The following is a 22,293-nucleotide window of genomic DNA, read 5'->3' on the forward strand; positions in this document are numbered from 1 at the left end:
CTTCATTGTCTGATTCGCCTTCTCATTGCTTTTTATTTTATTGTATTTAATTGAATTGAGTTGTGTTATATTGGTATTTATTCAAAGAATTCCACATGGCAGCCCAAGGGCTGAATACGCAAGTTCGTAAATAGCTCTGGACCGCATCACCCCAAAATATATCTTAGACACGATGGATACTTCCCACGTGGTGCATAAATGAATACTGATTACATAACTGTCACGAGTATGATCCGAGTATTTGTCTCAATGGTTCTACAATTTGGGTACGAATGACCTTTATCTGCCCATGCGCAAATCCTAATTACGAACTCGCTTATTACATTGATTTTACAAGGTAAAATGACAAAAGACAAAATGTTTTACAAATGTATACATAATTTACATATACCATAGTAATACAATAATATAATGATATGAACTTAAGAAGGAGAGGAACAGAGTGGGAAAGAGAGAAAAATAGAGACGAGACTGAAAGGAGAGAACGAGAAACAATGATATTGAGACGGAAGTGGGCATTCTTGAGGAAGAGATTATAAATTTCATACTAAATGAGAACATTGATCAACTAAATAATCATCTATTGTGATCTGGTTCGACTTAACTTTTTAAAATTATGAGTGCTATGGGTTAATCCCTCGGCTTTGTAATGAACAGTGAAATTGAATAAAAACTAACACTACTTCTTACCAACAAAGTCTAGTGCAAAGGGAATATTATGGAAACTTAATCATGCAGCAAGTAGTAGGTGGCTTGGTGAATTAAAACAAGTCGCATTCACATTTTTTTTTTAACACAACTTGACAATGATAGGTACTGTAAGATGTACTGTAAGATGTACATTGGGCTTTAATATTTCACATTCTCAAGAAACATATATCGATACTTTAACAAAAAATTACAAACACTTGGTAAGGTTGGATCATCTAAATAATAACGAAAAAACTTTTAAAGGTAAAGACCAGTATTGGAAACGCCCCAATTTCAAAAAATGAAATGGAAGCTGTCATTACCAATCATGTGGAAGAATATGTTTTGACTAATACATGATAAAAAATTTGCCGGGAAACCGCCTACTAATTCATATATTTGGTAAATTTGTTTCTCTCATGGTCTGTGAGAGATATAGGGTAGTCCCATATACATCTTTCTGTGAATGGTGCTTGTAACTTTACAAAGAATGGGCCAAATTTCTTATCATTTTGATTCCAGAACCTTGCAATCGCATGACCATAACTGGTCTTTACCTTTAAGGATTTCTTCTCGATCAAACCGGTGGAAACTAACGGAAATCATAATAAAGAGACAACAGAATTTTCTCATCATACTGCCATAGCTTATTTATTGACAATAACAATGAATCAAAATTGTTCTTTTTTGGCACTACATGTATAGGTTTTCATCTTGATGTAATAACCACACACAAATATATTTCAAGATACCAGTAATTACCTATCTTCGTAATTCAAACATTTAATGCTGGATTGAAGGAAAAAAACAAGCATTGGTTTGTCACAAAAACGTTCCATGCAGCTATTGCAACTGATTAAGATGGATATGGGTGCATTTTCAAGATAATTATCTATCTTTGTGATTCATACATTTCATGTTGAATTTTAAAAAAAAGAGCATTCCTTTGTCAAATAAATGTGAAATGCAACCATTGCAACATAATGTGGATTTGAGCGCATATGGCACTTAAAGAATCAATCAACTAATTTCAGCAAATTTCAGATAAATCACAAAATCTTATATGACCACACACTCGCGAATGCACTCGAACATACCAAATTAATTATATGTACTGTACTAACAGCAAATTTCACATTGATTTCAAAATTAAATGAGGGAAGATAAAGCCTGTGCAGAGACTACATTTGTTCATAATAGTCAAGACCATGATATACAGTCGAACCTGCTTCAGTGACCACCTGTCTACAAAGACCATGTTTTGTGTTTCCCTTGAAAATGGTTTCTCATATAAACATGTACTCAAGGAGCCTGTCTTCAAAGACCACGTTTTGTGTTTCCCTTGGGCTTTCGCTATAAACAGGTTTGACTGTATATCAATTCACAGGTAACGTCCCTTGTTCAGATGAGTACCGGTAAAGTAAATAATGAACATAATCAAAAAATGTAAGTATTATTCTAATAGAAGATGTCTTGGACCCCAAAGTTGGTCTATTTTGTTAAGAGATTTCCACTGAGACTACGCCTGGCTATGTGAAATCCTGGAGGAGAGCCTCAAACGTCAAAATATGTTATAAAATCCTCCAGCCATACAGATTTTCTGTCTAGGTATGCCCATGTTCTTGTGTGACTATAAACCTACCAAAGGATGAGAAAAGTAGTAATGTTTCACATGATTGTTATTCAAATCTTGTTTTTACAAAATTCATTCATAATGAGTTGTCTTATTTCAGTGTTCTAACATTTCATGACTAAAAAAAAAAAAAAAAATTGTCCAGGTTTGACCTAATTTCATGGAAAGATGGAGAATTGATAATTGGCTATGCCAGAAATATATAAGGAAGACACCAAGCAAAGATATAGAGAACTATATATTTTTTTTAATTAAAAAAATTGGCTTAGCCAGTACTATACTCAATAAAACAATTAGCAAAGGGCTTTACAAACCAACTACACAACTTAAGGACATTCCTCAGTAATGTGTGTGCGCACCTTAGCTGTTTTTACTATACCAGAAACACCAGGCATTGTGCCTGTTAAGGTACACACAAACATTAATGCGAAAAATCCTTAATATAAAACTATCAATTACGCCTGTCAGCAAGTAGATATTTAACATAGTTGCTAAAGCCCTAAAGATAATCTGACACACATTGATTTCAGTAAGTAATTTTCAAAACACTCATGATTTTTCGCTAAGGGTGCAGTTATAAGGAAACGGGAGTTAACATGTACTCAGGTCCAATGACTGTATCTACATGTATACATGTAGGAATTTTGTTTAAAGGAAGACAAAATCACAATCCAAAAATAATCAAATACATTTCATATATACTCTCTCTTCGCATATCTACAAAGTGCTCCACACAATGCTCTACATACATGTACAGTTGAACCTGTCTTAGTGACAACCTCTCTAGAAAAGCCACCTGTCTATAAAGGCCATGTGATTTGTCTCCCTCAAGAAAGAAATGTTTTGTAGAACCTTTCTAGAAAGGCAACCTGTCTTTAGTGGCCATGTATTTTGTCTCCCTCAACAAAGAAATGTTTTAAAGAACCTTTCCACCTGTCTTTAGTGGCCATGTATTTTGTCTCCTATAAGAAAGAAATGTTTCAAAGAACCTTTCCACCTGTCTTTAGTGACCATGTATTTTGTCTCCCTCAAAAAAAGAAATGTTTTGTAGAACCTGTCTAGATAGGCCACCTGCCTACAATGGCCACATTATCCGTTTACTGTGAGTGGTCTTAATAGACAGGTTTGACTGTACATGTATTAGGGACACTTCAACATCTTCATGGTCAGCTGTCAAGTTTAAACACAATGAATTTAAAATGAACAGCAGACAGGCATCTGTCTTAAAAATAAACATGATCACTCTAAATTCCTTTACAATAGCAATTCTTGCCATTGCATGGGATACTGTTTGTTGCCAAATTTTATAGATCTTTTTTTTAATTTTGATAGTATTTTGAGTATTATGAGTTGTCATGGTTGTTCACCTTACAGACTTTTTTAGTCATTTGTCCACTTCTGTACCCTTATTTTTGTGGAAAAATAGATGAAAAGATGAATTTATGAAATAATTTAGAGTTAACTTTAGGTAACATGTGAAAAAATTTAAAATTCTCACACTAAAAACAAAGAAAACTCACACTGCATGTTACAAATTCAATAAGTCCGCCACAAATTCAATAAGTCCGCCACAAATTCAATAACTCTGCCACAAATTTATAGTACTTCAGAAATATGACAGAATATGACCTAAGAATACAGAGCAGAGAAGACCTAAAGCCACATAGTATTTTCTATGATCATAAATAGCCGACATTAGATTTGGTTGAATTACCAATGAATGTGTATGTGTGTGCAAAGGTCTCTGAAGCAGCGAACCTGTTGTCCCAACAGAAAATACTCCAACCTGCCTGTTTCTCAAGTGTGAGGGAAATTTGATCTATTTGATGTCTATGATGGGAATCATATATGGTAGCAGGCTAGGGCACAATGCATTACACAAGACCTGTCTATCGTAAAAGTGAAGTCCACTCTTGGTGAATAATGACACCTATTATTTGGTAAAACACCAGAAAGGTGTCAAATTCCCCATTAAAACGCACTCCTATGCGTTAAAACAAAACAGTACGGGCTTGTGAATATTGGTCTTTTCTAGACTAGTTGGGGTTTTGCAGCAAATATCAAATTTTATCTACTCTATAATGGTCCCAATAATCTGATAATATAATACTTTTTTATATACAATATGCTTTCAGATATATCTTGGTATAACAGGCAGATATTTTAATAATCAAGTTTTATTAACTACTTGACTACAGAATTTCTGTTCCAATAGGCTTAATACTGGGATCACATGGTACCAGCAGGCAATGTGTTAACTCGGTGACTACTGAATTCTCTTAACCCCATAGGCTTAATACTGGGATCACCAGGATCATGTAGGCAATGTGTTCACACGTTGACCACTGAATTCTCTGATCCCCATAGGTTTAATACTGGGATCACCTGGTTCCTGTAGGCGATGGGTTAAGATTACAATCCATGCTTCACGATGTCATCTTCCAGGGCGAGGACTATACACACTCTGCTAGGGATGTACACCTAAGAATGATAAAGAAAGACAATCCATAATTAGTTTGATCAGAAAGGAATTCCAGTTCCTTTTCCTTATTTCTTGACCTCAATTGCATGAATGTTATATCGTTTACTCAACTTTCCAGATTTCTATTTTTTAATTTATTTACCAAAGTGGCATGCTCACCTAAAGATAATATCTTCTCCCAGGCTATCCATCGCTTGAGGTGAAGTTGACAGCTGAGGGGTCAAGTCTATTGTGACCTCTGACCTTTGACACAGGTCAGAATGCCTATTTACTAATGTGTGATGCTTACCTGAAGAGAATTCATTCTCCCACCATATCCATCCTTAGAGGTGAAGTGGACAGCTGAGGGGTCAAGTCTATTGTGACCTCTGACCTTTGACACAGGTCAGAATGCCTATTTACTAATGTGTGATGCTTACCTGAAGAGAATTCATTCTCCCACCATATCCATCCTTAGAGGTGAAGTGGACGGCTGAGGGGTCAAGTCTATTGTGACATTTGACCTCTGACACAGGTCATAATGCCTATTTGCTAATGTGTGACATGCTTACCTGAAGAGAATTCATTCTCCCACCATATCCATCCTTAGAGGTGAAGTGGATTGCTGAGGGGTCAAGTCTATTGTGACCTCCAAACTCTGAGCAGTCTGAGTTCAACACCATCTTGTATCTGGACACGACAAGTCAAGGTTAAAGGTCATGCAGAGAGGTTTAAAAGTCAGATGGATTAAGTCATTTTTAACACAATTTCTTTTAAATATTTCTGTAACTATTTTGTTGTATTTTTTACTACTCCTTTTGGTCTTAACATCATTTCACATCAAAATAATCATACTCCATTACAATTTCATTTCAGTTGAAACATTATTATATCATGAGATAAATACGTTTCATGACAGATGCCATTTGTGTGAAATATAATTAGTATTGGTATGAAATATGAATTAATATGTATTCTTTTATTTGTGTCTTCATTGTGTGCATCACACCCGAAATGGAATTAATTAAAAATATAATGTAAAGATTGCTCTAGGGCCTAATCCAAATCCTAACCCAAACCAAACCCTAACCCCAACTGTAACCCTGACCTTAACCAATTCCCAATCTAACTCTGACCCTAAACTTAAAATTATACACACCCTAACCCTAAACAAAGCCTTTGCTCCAACCCAAATCCAAACCATAACCCCAACTAACCCTGAACATGACCCACACCCAAGCTCTAATAGCATTGCCCATCCGCAGTCAAGCCGAAGAAGCAAGGGATTACAAGTTTGTCAAGGATACTTTCCAGAAAGGTCTACACTGACCCTGTAGTCTGGGAAGCTAACCCTGATCTTAACCCTAATCCCAAATCTAACCCTGACCCTAAACCTAAAACTAACCCACACCCTAACTCTAATTATATTGCCCTGATGCATGCTTGGGTATTCCGAAGAAGCAGTTTGTCAAGGATACTTTCCGGGTAGGTCCACGCCGACCTTGTAGTCTGGGAAGCTCTTGGAGCAGTGGAAATTGAAGATGAAAAGCAGACGAGCTCGCTCAAAGGCAATCACCTTGTCTTCTTCATGTTTCCAGCTTATATAGGCCTGCATTGAAAAAAAATGTTATAATTCTTAGAATAATTTTGCTCCTCTCCCCCCCCCCCCCCCCCCCTCCCAGAAATAAGGAAAACAATGCTAATAGTATTAAATAATGACAAACCTGGGATTAGCTAACCAGTCAAATTCTCATCTAGGTGGTTCACGGCCCTGTCAAAGTGAACTACATTGAAACTGTAATCACTATCTGCTCTCTGAATAACTATCACAAGGACTTATTAACCATTCTGAGTTGAATATTTACTAACCGCTAACTTGCTAATCAATCAGAGTTACCAACCTGTGGACTAGCTATCCTATCAAACATCTCTTCTGGGTGGTTCATGGTTCTGTCAAAGACGTTTAGGAAAGCAACTATCCTGAGGATTTACTAACCAATATTTGAATAATAACTAACCTAACTAAGAATAGTTACTAACCGGTTAACTTACTAATCAATCTGAGTTACTGACCTGTGGACTAGCTAACCAATCAAACTTTTTGTCCAGGTGGTTCATTGCCCTGTCAAAGCTGTATAAGAAAGCAACTATCCTGAGGATTTACTAACAAATATTTGAATGATATCTAACCAGAGGACTTAATAACCAGTCAGAGCTGAATAGTAACTAACTGGTTAGCTTACTAACCACTCTGAGTTACCAACCTGTGGACTAGCTAACCAATCAAACTTCTCTTCCAGGTGGTTCATTGCCCTGTCAAAGCTGTATAAGAAAGCAACTATCCTGAGGATTTACTAACAAATATTTGAATGATTAGTAACCTCAAGACTTAATAACCGGTCAGAGCATCAGCTGAATACTAACTAGTTAACTTGCTAACCAATTTCATTTACTAACCTGAGGGCTAGCTAACCAATCAAACTTCTCATCCAGGTGGTTCATGGCCCTGTCGAAACTGTTGAGGAATCGGTACCTCAGCACATCATCATCTACGAGATTCCACTGCCTCCTAGCGTAATGGTAGCTATTGTTGTTCCCTGGTCTTGGAAAGTCAAGCCATTCAGGGTGTCCAAACTCATTCCCTAAAAGAAAGAAACAAGAATTACATCCAATAGGGGAGTAATTAATACTCCTACTAGATGAGGCAAGTAACACACAACCACAAAAACATGGGGAGTGATAGCTGCAGTCAAACCTGCTTTAGTGACCACCCGTCTACAAAGACAACATTTTTTGTTTCCCTTGAGAAATGGTTTGTCATTGAAACATGTACTAAAGGACCTGTACATAAAGACCCCCTGCCTATGAAGACTAATTTTCTTGTCTCCCTTGGGTGGTCTTTATATAGACAGGCTTCACTGTACTACTATTGCTTTGTCTCTGGAAATTAAGCCATTCAGGTTGATATAACTAATTCCATGAAAATTACAATTGCCAACGTTCTAGAAAATCTGTAATTTAGAAATTTTTCAACAAGTTGCCAATTTTACATATTCTGATGTTTTTCTTTTCTAAAGATTGCGAGTGATGCATTTTCAATTTTTTTTTTTTACTTTGTAAAAATTTTCACACTTCAAACATACATTACTGCATACAGAATATGAACAAAACCATTTAATTGAATTCAATTGAACGGAACTGCCTTGAAATGAATTGCACGGAACTGAATTGAACTGAAATGAAAAGAATTTTATTGAAATTACTTGAAATCCATTGAAATGAACAAAAATAAGAATAAATTGAACTGAACTGAATTGAATTGAGCTGGATTGAATTTATTTCAATTGCATTCATTTGAAACTGCACTGAAGTTATTTTGATTACATTCATTTGAACTGCATTGAAGTTTAATAATTTGATTGCATTCATTAGAACTGCAATGAAGTTATTTTGATTACATTCATTTGAACTGCATTGAAGTTTAATAATTTGATTGCATTCATTTGAACTGCATTAAATTGAAGTGAAATGAAATAAACTGAATTGAATTGCACTGAATGGTATTGAACGTACCTATGAAATTAAGCCACGCCTCCCCTCCTAGAGCATGCGTAATAAGCCGAATACATTTATGCAGCGCCATCCCGCGATCAATCACGTCCGTCTGAGGCGACAACACAGACATGTTTGTATACATCTCCTTGTCCATGAGCCAGAATGCGATCGTCTTGTCGCCAACGAGGGCCTGGTCGTGACTCTCGGCGTAAGCTATCGTCCTCTCGCCATGGCGACGGTTGATGAGGGTCCAAACGATGTCACCGATGTTCCAATCTTCGTCTTGGGTCTCCTTCAGAAGCTGGAAAAATGAGATGATGGAATGTAATCAGTGCTGAGAGTTTGATGTCAAAATGAGATGACGGAATGTAATCAGTGCTTAGAGTTTGATGTCAAAATGAGATGATGGAATGTAATCAGTGCTGAGAGTTTGATGTCAAAATGAGATGATGGAATGTAATCAGTGCTTAGAGTTTGATGTCAAAATGAGATGACGGAATGTAATCAGTGCTTAGAGTTTGATGTCAAAATGAGATGATGGAATGTAATCAGTGCTGAGAGTTTGATGTCAAAATGAGATGATGGAATGTAATCAGTGCTTAGAGTTTGATGTCAAAATGAGATGACGGAATGTAATCAGTGCTTAGAGTTTGATGTCAAAATGAGATGATGGAATGTAATCAGTGCTGAGAGTTTGATGTCAAAATGAGATGACGTAATGTAATCAGTGCTTAGAGTTTGATGTCAAAATGAGATGATGGAATGTAATCAGTGCTGAGAGTTTGATGTCAAAATGAGATGACGGAATGTAATCAGTGCTTAGAGTTTGATGTCAAAATGAGATGACGGAATAGTATCAGTACTGAGAGTTTGATGTTAAAATGAGATGACGGAATGTAATCAGTACTGAGAGTTTGATGTCAAAATGAAATGATGGAATGTAATCAGTGCTGAGAGTTTGATGTCAAAATGAGATGACGGAATGTAATCAGTGCTTAGAGTTTGATGTCAAAATGAGATGATGGAATGTAATCAGTGCTGAGAGTTTGATGTCAAAATGAGATGATGGAATGTAATCAGTGCTGAGAGTTTGATGTCAAAATGAGATGACGGAATGTAATCAGTGCTTAGAGTTTGATGTCAAAATGAGATGACGGAATAGTATCAGTACTCAGAGTTTGATGTCAAAATGAGATGACGGAATGTAATCAGTACTGAGAGTTTGATGTCAAAATGAAATGACGGAATGTAATTAGTACTGAGAGTTTGATGTAAAAATGAGATGACGGAATGTAATCAGTACTGAGAGTTTGATGTCAAAATGAAATGACGGAATGTAATCAGTACTAAGAGTTTGATGTAAAAATGAGATATAGTATCAGAACTGAGAGTTATATCATTCAATTACCTTGATCCATTTATCTGGTATAGCCATTGCTAGTCTGAAATCAAAACCGTATCCTCCTTCTTCTATTGGACGACAAAGAGCTGGCATTCCGGATACTTCCTAGGAGATAGAAAAGTCATGAAATTCAAGCAAACACAAGTTCTGGTCATCACGTAAAGGTGCATGATAATTTTCATAGAATCAATCAAAACTGGCTGGAATGCTGCCCAGGGAGTGGAGAATGTGCACTGTAATAGATGCAGAATCGTAAATGAATCCTAAGACCAGGGTAATAATACTGTAAGCAATTTGGACTGTTACAATGTAACCAGTAAGGCGCTATATATGTAACAGTAATTCTTATTATTTTAGCGAGTGTACATAAAAGTTGAAAGAAAATTATATTTGCTAACAGGATTTAGGGTAGTACTAACAAGACCTATGATTGGTTGGACATACATTATGCATAACGATTAAACCCTAGGGCAGCATCTAACATGAGCTCTTGTTGGCTAGATAGATTCCCAGGGTAGCATTTATAATTACCTCAGCTATTGTGACGATCCCCGGGAAGAGTTTGTGCAGCATGTGATTGGCTAGGGTTAGGTAGGTCAGAGCTTCAGTGTCAACTGCAAGCCCAAAGTAATCGCTGTAGTCACCACTAAAACCAGTACCTAGGGTTAGGAGAGAGAGAGGGAGGGAGTGAGGAGAGAGAGGGAGAGAGAGAGAGAGAGAGAGAGAGTGAGGAGAGAGAGAGAGAGGGGGAGGGAGTGAGGAGAGAGAGAGAGAGAGAGAGAGAGAGGGAGAGAGTGAGGAGAGAGAGAGGGGGAGGGAGGAGAGAGAGAGAGAGAGAGAGGGAGGGGAGAAAGACAAGCAGACAGACAGAGAGAAGAGAGGTGGATAGGGAGAGAAAGGGAGAGAGAAAGAGGGAGAGAGAGTGAGAGAGAGAAAAAAAAGATGGTAACAGGGAAGAGAAAGATGAAGAAAGATAAATGAAAACAGAAATGGAAGAGAAAGGTAGAGGGGTAGGAGAGAGAAGGTAGGAGAGAAGAGGGAACGGGAGAGTGAGGCAGATCAAAATGGTGGAAAAAGATAGAGAGGAAAAAGGTGAGTGAGAAGGATGGGGAGAGAGAGAGGGAGATGTTGAGGGAATCAGAGTATGAACAACAAAAGAGGAAAAGAGAAATTATTACCGAGGCCAATATCAAACAGTGACTATAGTATTTTATCAGGTTACACTTAACTTTGCTCTTTCGAAGAAAAAAATACAGCTCTCTAAACAAAAAGCTATTTGACAGTTTGTGGCTCTTAGTTATGAAGTGGTAACTGAAACGAACTACAGTGAAACCTGTCTATAAAGACCACCCAAGGGAGACAAGTGGTCTTAATGTACAGGTGGTCTTTATGTACAGGTTTCTTTGGTACATGTTTCAATGAAACAACATTTTCAAGGGAAACAAAAAATTGGTTTTTGTAGACAGGTGGTCTTTCTATACAGGTGGTCACTCAAGAAATTTTGACTGTACATGTATGTGTAATCATTTAAAGTGACTTTATTCAACCTGCAATCAAAATAGTGCTGTAGCCGAACCGCCGAACCGAACGGAAGTTCGTCGAACATGGCACTTCCGAACCGAACCGAACGCAAAGGCCTGGTTCGGATATTCAGCAAAAAAAATGTAAACGTTTTTGCAAGCTAATAAACTTTTCATTTTGTACCTAATTTTCATGTTATGATTGCTGATATTATATTTACTTTTTTCCCATTTTCCGCCCTTGTGATTTATGCCTATCCAGTGGTGGGCGCAACTTCACTGGCGCCATTTAAATCCCAAATCCTGACCACGCTACGTCGCGATCGCAAGCCATAAACAAGAATACATGTGCGTGATCAAAACAAGTTCAGCTCAATTTGCTCAAACCCATTGAACAAAAATTAATATTTTAATTGTTACTATATCGGACAAATTTTACAATATAAATAATGAAATAAATATATTTTATAGTATGGTATTTATTTATTCAGGAAAAATAGGGATTTTATATTTTTCCTATTAAAAATAAAAACTTATAAAAAACAGTTCTTGGCGAGCCTGAAAGTCTCTATGGCACCTTTTATGACTCTAACATTAGACAACAACTGCCTCGGAAAATCTTTTAAAAATACCATTTATTGACAAATTGAAAACATGATTCTTTTAAAAATTGAAAATAAAACACGATTCAAGACGGAAATACGAATGTAAGTAGTATTTTTCTTCACAAATAATTACGTTTAGAGCAGTTTTTTAATGTGAAATTTGTGCTGGTCGGAAGCAGTGTGCAGAAGTCGTCCGTGCCGGTCGGGCCCGGCCTGCCCAGTCCCGACTGCCGTGGCTATAACGCTGCTTGCTATTAAATTACCGAACCCCGAACCGAACCAAGTTCGGGTGAAAAATTGCCGAACTCTGCCGAACCGAACCGAACACGAACATAGCGTCTGACTTACAGCACTAAATCAAAACAAATCATACCAGCCATCATTATAGATTTAACAAAAGCTGCTTTATGAGCAATTGTTGGAATTGCCAATTGAAGAAAACTTACCGATTCCATGGTGATGATAGATCATTGAGCTGACACCATCGAATCTGAATCCATCGAAATTAAACTCATCAACCCACCAACGCAGGTTAGAAAGAAGGAATCTTAATACTTCCCAGCTGAAAGGAGAAAAAGCAGAAAGTGATTTCAAAGCACTTTGTTGTAAAGTGACTCGGTAACATTGCCTCAGATTCTGAGGCAATCATAATTATAAACCTTTAGGTCAGTCAGGAATCCCATTACTTTTACAAGCCGATCACCTGTCTGATTATCAAGATATTTATGTTTGAAAATCAAAATCAAATGCGTTTTCCTAACGGTTTTTATAACACTACAGTCTATCGGGGATAATGGGTATGGTAAAATCGGTCACTCAAAGATTGTTTCTTTTTTGAGGCACTTCATGATCATTTTGAAGCGCAGTTTTTTTAGGGCTTCAATATTACACCATATCACGGACACTGATAACATGTAATGCTACGCATTTCAGATTAAACATTGTTAAACGATGCCTTTAAACCTCTTCCGAAGCTCTAACTTTGTCAACAGTAGTCATCAATGACTGTTGAATTGTTACATAATTTGACTTGCTATCCATGCACCATTCTTAAATTACGTATTAACCCTTACTGTACTGGGCTATTTTGAGCACCCACTGACTGGGGGGGGCCTGGGAGGCCCCCCCCTATGATCTCGGCCGTCGATTGTCCGATGAACACGAAAATTTGCATGTTTGTAGATATTTACGTAAGGAACAAGATGGTATAATTAGTTTTTTCCGAATATGCAAATTTTTGTCGTTAGCCTAATTAATTATGCAAAATGCGCTAATTTTATGCATTTTACCGAAAACGTGTCAAACTCCACTTTTTGAATGTTGAAACTCATTATTCATATGAAACTTCTTTTCTAACACAAAAAAGTTGTTTTAATGTAATTAATAATGATAATTTATGCAAATTTTGATGCGATTTTCATTTTTTTTTTTTTTTTTTTGATGACATGCGCATACTAATTGTTATGTAATGCCTTACAGGTGTATCCGATTTCGACGAAAATGGTATCAAAATGTGCGTAAGACTTGAGGGAAAAAAGTCATGAAACGACAATTCAAAATTCCAAGCGGTTGCGGCGCAATCTCCAAAAATGTCGAGGGGGGGGCCTCCCAGGCCCCCCCCCCCCCCAGTACAGTAAGGGTTAAATATTTGCCATAGGATTATGCTTCACATTGAGGGTACGTATCTCCTTTCAGAAATAAATGTGAGCACATTTTAGATTTCAAAACAATGTTCAACACTTGAATTTGGAGGAAACTGAAAAGTACTTGTTATAGTCATCTTATAGTAAAAGCGCCTATATGTACTATCCCATATATGCATATCTCCTAGTACCAGCTTGATAGTACTTACATGTAATTGTTATGGTCAAATATTCTACTATTACACGGCATGATAGTACTTATACAGTAGGCTTACAGTTGCACCATGTGAGAGAGGGGGAGGATTGGGGAGTCCTGAAAAGGACTGTCAGTAATCTTTCTTTCTTTAGTGTGTGTGTGTAGTCCCTGAAAAGAACTGTAATCTTTCTTGTGCTTATAGTCTAAAGAGAACTATAGCGCCGGTTGGAGAGGATGGGAAGTAGGAGGGGCTCAATGTTTCGAACAGGTTGACTATCCGTCATCAGTAAGTGATAGTACTTACTTGTTATAGTCAAATAGTCTACTATCCCACAGCATATGATGTCCCCTTGTGCCTGCATGGAAGTAACAGCTATCTGTGCCATCAAACTTGTTGAGACCGTCCAGGGTGTTGTTGGCTGCATGACTGTGAACAACGTCCAAGAAGACATAGATCCCCATCCCGTGGGCGGTGTCAACCAATCGCTTCAAAGCTTCTGGGTTACCACAGCGACTAGAGGGATTAAGAGTCAGAGAGGGATTAAGGGTCAGAGAGGGATTAAGAGTCAGAGAGTGAGAAGACATAGATCCCCATCCCGTGGGCCTAGTCAACCAATCGCTTCAGAGATTCTGGGTTACCACAGCGACTACGTACAGAGAGAGATTAAGAGTCAGAGAGGGATTAAGAGTCAGAGAGGGATTAAGAGTCAGAGAGTTAGAAGACATGGATCCCCATCCCAAGGGCAGTGTCAACCAATCGCTTCAGAGCTTCTGGGTTACCGCAGCGACTACGTACAGAGAGGGATTAAGAGTCAGAGAGAGATTAAGAGTCAGAGAGTGAGACATAGATCCCCATCCCATGGGCAGTGTCAACCATGGATCCCCATCCCGTGTTCATTGTCAACCAATCGCTTCAAAGCTTCTGGGTTACCACAGCGACTACGTACAGAGAGGGATAAAGAGTCAGAGAGTGAGGGTCAAGTTTGCTATTCATAAGGACCGCTATTCATAAGGACCGCCATTCATAAGGACCTCTATTCATAAGGACCATTATTCATAAGGACCACTATCCATAACATGTCACAAAATCAATAGCGATCCTTTATGAATAGCGGCCCATAGACAATTTACCTCGCTATTCATAAGGACCACTATTCATAATAGTATTGCTCTCGATATGACAATATTGGACTCATCTCCGATTCATTCAATATTGTCATAGCTCAAACAATATATTCATGCATCACACTCAAAGCCATCCAATATTACATAAATAATGTAGCGGTGTCGTGGTTGAGTGGATACTTCATCAGACTGTGGATCACAAGGTCTGTGGTTCAAGTCCCGCCGCAGCACTAATGTCCCCTGGAAAAACAATCATCTACATTTGCCGCACTCGACCAGGTGATGTTAATGGGTAACTGGCAGTATAAATTTTTTGAAATGCTAGAGCGCCATAATTTCAGCCATGCTAAAGCCAGTGTCATAAATGTGGAGCGCCAAGAGTGTCAAGTTTGACAGACATGAGAGCTATACAAGAACCCATTATTATTAATATTATCAATGAACTCAATTCAATCTAATGTACATTCGCCACACTCGACGGTAAAAATGATGAGAATGACATATTTAGTGATCTACATGTAGTTGTCGAATTGGGGAGAATTAAAAAATCAGCATACCTTGATGGAGCAAAGAAGGTGGTCACCTGATACCCAAAGCTAGCATAGAAAGCATGCTCCATTACAGCCATCAGTTGTATTGCATTATAGCCTGTAAAGAAAGAAGAAGTGTTGTGGACGAGTGGATAAGTCACGTGACTGCAGATCACAAGGTACAGGGTTCAAGTCCCAGCCCGAAACTAACGTTAGTCTACATTTGCCACTCTCCTCCAGGTGTTAAATGGGTACCTGGTAAAGTTTGCTCAGCATTGTGAGCGTCTGTAAAATGTGCAAACATTGTGTGCGAGCAAGGCTGAATCTCATGACTGGGGTAAGAATAAATCTTTTAATTAATTAATTAATTTATTTATTTATTTTGTTTTATTTACCCAGGGTAACCCCATACCTGGGTAAATAAAACAAAATAAATAAATAAATAAATGTTATACTCGGGGGCCCTGCAATAGTACAACACAAATTACAAACATGTAAATGAATACAGAACAACAAATATTACTAAGACATCAGACCTGCACGAAATATTAAACTTTTAATCGCTTCAAGACATCGTTGATGTATTAAGCACTATATAAATGCGAAATGTTATTATCATTATGAATTAATAAAAATATTAAGAAAATAATTATTACGTATCACACTATGATTTAGAGGGTAGTCTGTGTTTGAATATGAGAATCAGTTTCCCTGATGACGTCATCAACAGGAGATATTAAACAAGGTGACCCAACAGATTCTCCAGTGAGTCCAGTCTAGTTGTCTAGACTAGAATCACTGGAGCCTAGTCTAGTTCAATGGTTTACATGTATTGGTTCATGTATTTACGCTTGAAAGTCAAATTGGGTCACATCACAAAGGCTACAGCTGAAAATTACGGAGGTACAGACTGTCACATTGAGATCAACCCTTTGAGGACAGGGATTATTTTTAGGGCTTAATTGATCATGTGTTGTTCTTCAAATTGGCAACAATACTTTTCTTTTAATGCTGTGCTACATTTTGCATACCTTGACCCTTGATCCTCGGTAGTACATTATCTGTGAAGTGATCGTAGGACGCAACCTTCCCTTCCCAAGATGAGATCCCAACGTGAGCTTCATAGATCCTTAGTCCCTGACCGGTCCATTGAGGCTTTGGGTTTTTGGAACTATAGACCTGGTCCTGCGGTGGATCCCAGAAGACGCTCTGGTACAGCATTGTCTTCGGGTCTTGGACCGCGTAGCTAGCCCAGGCCAGGTTCCGGTCCACGATCTCGCCGGACTTTGTTTTGATACCGAGCTGTTAGGAAAAGATGATGTGAGTTTCTGTTACAAGCAAATGTATACAGACACGGCAACTAAATATCTAAATGGCCTTTACATATCAGAATACAGCCTTCATAAGGGCTCATTTACATTATATAACAAGATAAAATATAAAAAATAAAACATAAAACGGCAGCGGTTTACCAGGGATTGATTAAAGGCATCGTTTAACATTATGGTGTAATATTGAAGCCCTAAACAAATTCACTTCAAAATGATCAAGAATTGCCTCAAAAAAGGAAAAATGTTTGAGTGACTGGTTTTACCATACTCGTTTTCCCCAATAGACTGTAGTGTTAGGAAAACGCAAAATTTGGTTTCGATTTCCAATCATAAATATCTCGATAATCAGACAGGCGATCAGCTTGTAAAAGTCATGGGGTTCCTGAATGACCTAAAGCTTTATAATTATCATCGCAGCATGAGCTAAATCCAGGATTTTGTTTCAGAATCTGAGACAAAGTTACCGGATCCCTTTAAAGTCTTACCCTGACGATGCTGTTGTGTGGTATAGGTGAGGTGCCATCGGACTTACTGGGTAGCGTGATCTCCCACTTCCCAAAACCAGTGTTCTGAAGAGGATACTCCGTCCCTGACCAACCATCTGTATAAAATAAAGATGGGATTAAAATCTAGTTGAAGTATAGGCAATGCAAAGATTAACACTTTTTCTTGATGTTCTTTATCTTTCTCTCCCACTTCTTCTTCTTTCTTCTCCTTCTTTTCCTCCTCCCTCTTCTCCTCCTTCTTCTCCATGTCTTTTAGCTTCTTATTGTTATTCTTCTGCCTCCTTCAATTCTGAAGATTCTTCCACGTTAGATGTCTTTAGAAAAATCTTCAGTGCCTGTGAAAAGGCTGTAATAATTATCTATGGATGATAACTTAGAAGGGCACGACTTACTATTGCCCTCCCCCCCCCCCCTTCCGAATAAAACCCAAGTGGAATACTCAAAGTACACACGCGTATAAGAATTCCCCTTAAAGCCCCTCTAAAGTGTTGGGAGCCCCAAAAGCCCAAAAATTAAGGGCAAAATTTCACTTCAATTGGATGTCGTTTAAAACACACTCGTGCAAAGATTTCCCTACAATCAATTGTGTTTGAAGACATATTGATAAAAGAATGCATAGTTATAGTTTTCTGTTGTATTGCATTCTTTCACCAATATTCAATTTCAAAAATATTGCAGAGGGGCATTAAAGAGTGTATTTTGTTCTGAATAATAACGGGGCGTTGTGGCGTGCACCTGTAATCCAGCTAACAATGGAAGGTACAAACTGATTCAGCTGAAGACGCAGGTTCGAAACTGAGTCACGTCTTTTGGATGGTGATGTTAAAGGTCATTCCGCAGGCGTAAATAGTCATATCTGATTGATACAGGTCTTTAAAAAAAATTAAAATACACACACACACACTGAATGAATTCTGCCCCCTCCCCTCCCCCCCCCCCCCCCCCGACTCTCTCTCTCTCTCTCTCTCTCCTTCTCTTCCTCTCTCTCTCTTTGGAAATCCATGGATCTGCTCCTAATACTCACTGAATTCTCCTTTGATATAAACTGCTTCTGCTCCAGGTGCCCACTCCTTACACCACACCCCTCCATCGGCTGTCCTATGGAGACCATGCGACATATAGCCTTGTGTGAACACTCTCTCTCTCTCCCTCCCCCCCCCCCCCCCCTCTTGCACTCTTCACTTTCCCCTCTCTCTCTCTATTCTCTTTCTCACTCAAACTCTTTCCCCTCTCTATCTCTTCTCTTTCTCAATTTCTCTTTCCCCCCTCTCTCCCTCTCTCTCTCTCTCTCCCTTTGAAAATCCCTGGATCTGCTCCTAATACTCACTGAATTCTCCTTTGATATAAACCGCCTCTGCTCCTGGGGCCCACTCCTTACACCGGACCCCTCCATCGGCTGTCCTGTGAAGACCATGCGATATATAGCCTTGTGTGAACGCATCCAAGCCTCCCTCGTCCTGCTCGATAGAAGCCAAGATCTGCTCAAAACAGCCATACCTGTAGACAAAACACAAGGGTTAAAGGTCATTTATAAGCCCATCATCAAACATCCCTATCACTGATCATCCTGTAATTTTGACAATGCCGTGTACCGGAATGCCGTGTACCGGTAGACTAACCTTGCAATGTGTGGAACTGCAAGTTTTGCTCGTTTCCACAAGAAAGTTGTATGAAAATAATAATATGCTCATTATTTTGTTATCTTTATAACTTATTTTGTTATCTTTATAACTTATTTTGTTATCTTTATAACTGTATTTATTTGTACCAACAAAATAATGAAAAGAGGAAACCATTTTTTCATTTTGCTGCCTATTGTTTCATCTTATTTCCAAGAACCATTAAGGCGCTGAACGTATACAGGTTATGTGCTTCATGTTTGTCTGGCGTTGGTCTAACGTGCTCTGCGCGGGTCTGGCGTCCTTTTGGCGTCTACATTCATGCGTCGAGCTCAGCGCACACCTTTCAGCATGCACAAAAAATCCTGACGCACACAGCGAATGACGAATGCAGAGCGTTGGTCCAACGTTGGTCCAGCGCACTCAACGAACAAGTAACCAAGGATGACGCACCCATAACGGCTAACGCACAACAACGCACTGGCAAAAATTGCGAATTTTCGGTGCGCGGGCCGTGCGTCCCCTACATGTACATGTATGTGTGACCGAGCCTTAACTTGTAAAGTTGAAAAGAGGGAAAATGCTGACTTAAATAAATGATAATGATAAAAGAGCAAAGAATTTAGGAGTATCATGGGCACCAATTCAATGGAACGAGCCCCCTTCAGTACTAAAAGAGCCACTGTGAGAAGGCTCACAGGAGGCTCTTTTTTTTTTGGAAGAGCCCCCGTGGAAAAATAATAATTTGAGCCCTGTGGCTGTAGTATGTACCAAACGGATCCGGGCTAACTCGGACCAGCCCAGCTGCAAAAACTGTCATTTTTTGTCACTTTACCCTAACTCTAACCCTAACCCTAAACCTAAACATGCAAAAACTGACTGTTTTTGTACCTGGTCCGAGTCACACATAGGAGCATCACTATCCCGGCTGTGTAGTAAAAGCTGTGTTTTTGATTCTCAACATTTCAAACACCACTGTACAAAACTTAACTGATTTCACTAAAAATCGGTACTTTAGTGACAATTGACGACGTCTAAATAGCAGTAAAATACATTTTGTTCAACTTACTGATGTTAAGAAGAATAATTAAAAAATTAAAATTGTAAGTCTAGTGTCAAACTTTGCTTACAGCTGCATCGACATGATTGTGTACAGTCTATGCGATATTGTGTGGTGTGTGTATTTGTGTATAGACTTCTAGGTCCCTGCCTCACAGCATGTATGCAGTGCTAGAGGTCAATACGCATTAGCATTGACTCTCTATGCTTTGCTGGAGTGGGTCCGAGTTAGCCCGACTCCGTACGAAACATAACGAAACCATGACAATTATTTGAACAGTTGATGAAGATTTAGTTGATTTTTGGTATGTTTCAGTAGGGTATCTCCACACCAGAGTTACTGGTCAAAGTCTGGATATGATTCTGAAATAGCGCCCTCCCCCCCCCCCTCGCCTCTCTGACCAGTAGGGGCGCTGGTCCGAGAATAAGGATCGTCTTCATAAACGAGGATCGTCTTCGTAAACACGGACCGATGCGTCCTCAAAAATAAGGACCGTCTGCATTTTTGCAGACGTTTCATATTTTTGATCGGTGCATTGGTGATGCAAAAAACGGATTCTGCAATGATTTTCTTGATGCATTTTACATTGACATTGTACAGAGACTTTCACATTATAAGCAATAAATCCTTGGGAAGACGGACAACCCATAAAAGTAGACGGTGAACTAGGGTTATTTTCCCCGGGGAATCCATTTTTGGCATCGCCAGCAGGCCGTTCTGTAACATGAAACCCCCAGAGCGCCGATGAAAAAAAACGTCCTCAAAAATGCAGACAACCCTTATTTTTGAGGACGCATTTTGTCCTCGTTTATGATGATATCCTTGTTTATGAGGACGATCCTCATTCTTGGACCAGCGCCCCTACTGCTGACTGACTCTATTCATCTACTTCTACTTCTATTCTACTACTTGTCAAAGCCTGTTCAGCATCTAGACAAGGGTGATCTTTTGCCGATGGTGGACGGCTTGTGTAAATTTGTGCCTAAATATATACATGTTTATGGTGCAAGTAAAATGCTAAAAATCATAAAAATCATAAAAAATAATGATGATGCTGTGATTATTCACAGCTGATGGCTTCCTTGAACTGCTTCAATGTGGGCAGTTCGATGATATTTGTAGGAAGCTCATCCCAGTCTTTCATGGTGCGAGGAAAGAAGCTGTATTTGTAAGAATCGGAGGATGTACCAAGTCTGGTGAAACGAAGGTGATGTTGACTCCTTAGTTGTAGCTCTGTCATCCTTCTTTTTCTCTTTCTCTCTCTCTGCCTCTGGTCCAGAAACTCACATCATTATCACTGATTATCAATGTCATGTGAAAGGTCACTCACATGATGGAAGAACACCGTGACTGACGCCATAAAGCAATTTCTCACACGTTGCTTTAGCCTTTGCAACAATGGCAAAGCAAAGGAGGCGAGCGCAAGCTAGCTACAATTACTACGACGGACTGCGCGCCGAGTATGCCTATGTGGCTGGCCTGGGATTACGCCTGACCTGGGTTGACTTGCTGGAAAGACCGAGGGGAAGAGCGACATCGAATTTCTCCAAAATCATGCCAATGGTTCCAACATATGAATGGATTGTAAACTGGCACATACCTCCTTTTCAGCTCTCTTTGATGATTTGACAGATACGGATCCGCATCAAGCAATTTCGAGAATTGCGGTATGATTACGTCGTCCGCTTTCACAAGCATTCCGTTGACAGCCATCTTTACGTTGAGCATGCAGGCTGAACGTGACTAGCCCAATTTGGCGGAAAATACGCCCGCACGACCAAATTTCTCGCCGTAACAAAAAGGAGTGGGGGGGGGGGGGGGCGTTATTTTTTTATGCGGCACAGATTGGGGCTTTCTTTTAAAAGGGGTCTTGATTTACAGACTAATACTGGTCGTGTGCGTACTAGACAGTATAAGTAGTAGAGGTCTGTTTTTAATAGTGTTACATGTAATCTACTACCGCATGGAAAATCATTACATCAACAATTAAAATCAAATTGGAAATCTGAAGAGGAGGCAGCACGTCAATAAGGAGAACATCACAATAATTAGTCAATAAAACTTAACTAACTTAAACGAAAAAGAATGTTATCTAAACACGTAGTTCGCGATGGATATACAAACTTCTTCGCAGCGCTAATGCGCTAGCGAACATGAATAGTCTCACGTACGTGCAGACACTATTCAGAAGGGAAAGAACGTACTTCCCATAGGTTTAACACGCGCCATGCCCCAATCTGTGCCGCATAAAAAAATAACGGGGGGGGGGGGGGGGGGGGGTAGTCCAGAATCTGTCCCTCTCGCGGCCCGCGTCGTATAGAAGGTCTGTCGGTCGCTGAGGTCCTATAGGGCCTAGGCCCTGCCCCAAGTGGCGGATCCAGGGGGGGGGGCCCCCCCCCCCCCCTTGAGAAAAAAAA

General features: G+C 39.1%; 1 protein-coding gene across 2 annotated transcripts; it reads right to left on the bottom strand.

Moving 5' to 3' along the window:
- Positions 1 to 1,314: 1,314 nt before the first annotated feature.
- LOC100891011 (1,4-alpha-glucan-branching enzyme) lies at positions 1,315 to 21,606 on the bottom strand. 2 transcript variants are annotated; one of them, XM_030993559.1, is made up of 14 exons: positions 21,477 to 21,606; positions 18,525 to 18,694; positions 17,177 to 17,292; positions 16,392 to 16,662; positions 15,388 to 15,478; positions 14,010 to 14,219; positions 12,313 to 12,428; positions 10,273 to 10,400; positions 9,748 to 9,846; positions 8,358 to 8,640; positions 7,242 to 7,426; positions 6,263 to 6,393; positions 5,357 to 5,474; positions 1,315 to 4,804 (listed from the first exon to the last, which is right to left on the bottom strand). In XM_030993559.1, exons 1-14 carry the CDS (start codon positions 21,602 to 21,604, stop codon positions 4,736 to 4,738), a joined length of 2,115 nt encoding a protein of 704 aa, XP_030849419.1. In that variant the 5' UTR covers positions 21,605 to 21,606; the 3' UTR covers positions 1,315 to 4,735. The 2 variants fall into 2 exon arrangements, with proteins under 2 accessions (XP_030849419.1, XP_030849420.1); XM_030993560.1 differs by lacking the exons at positions 18,525 to 18,694; positions 21,477 to 21,606 and adding an exon at positions 18,222 to 18,325.
- Positions 21,607 to 22,293: the final 687 nt, after the last annotated feature.

This window comes from Strongylocentrotus purpuratus, unplaced genomic scaffold (assembly GCF_000002235.5).
Source record: "Strongylocentrotus purpuratus isolate Spur 01 unplaced genomic scaffold, Spur_5.0 spur5_scaffold_20, whole genome shotgun sequence".
Classification (NCBI taxonomy): domain Eukaryota; kingdom Metazoa; phylum Echinodermata; class Echinoidea; order Camarodonta; family Strongylocentrotidae; genus Strongylocentrotus; species Strongylocentrotus purpuratus.

Coding starts and splice junctions, on each gene's coding strand:
- LOC100891011 (XM_030993559.1), bottom strand. CDS start 21,604: ATGCTCAACGTAAAGATGGCTGTCAACGGAATGCTTGTGAAAGCGGAC. Junction 16,663..17,176: donor CACACAACAGCATCGTCAGG/GTAAGACTTTAA, acceptor TTTTCCTAACAG/CTCGGTATCAAAACAAAGTC. Junction 12,429..14,009: donor AGACTATTTGACTATAACAA/GTAAGTACTATC, acceptor TTCTCCTTTCAG/CTGGGAAGTATTAAGATTCC.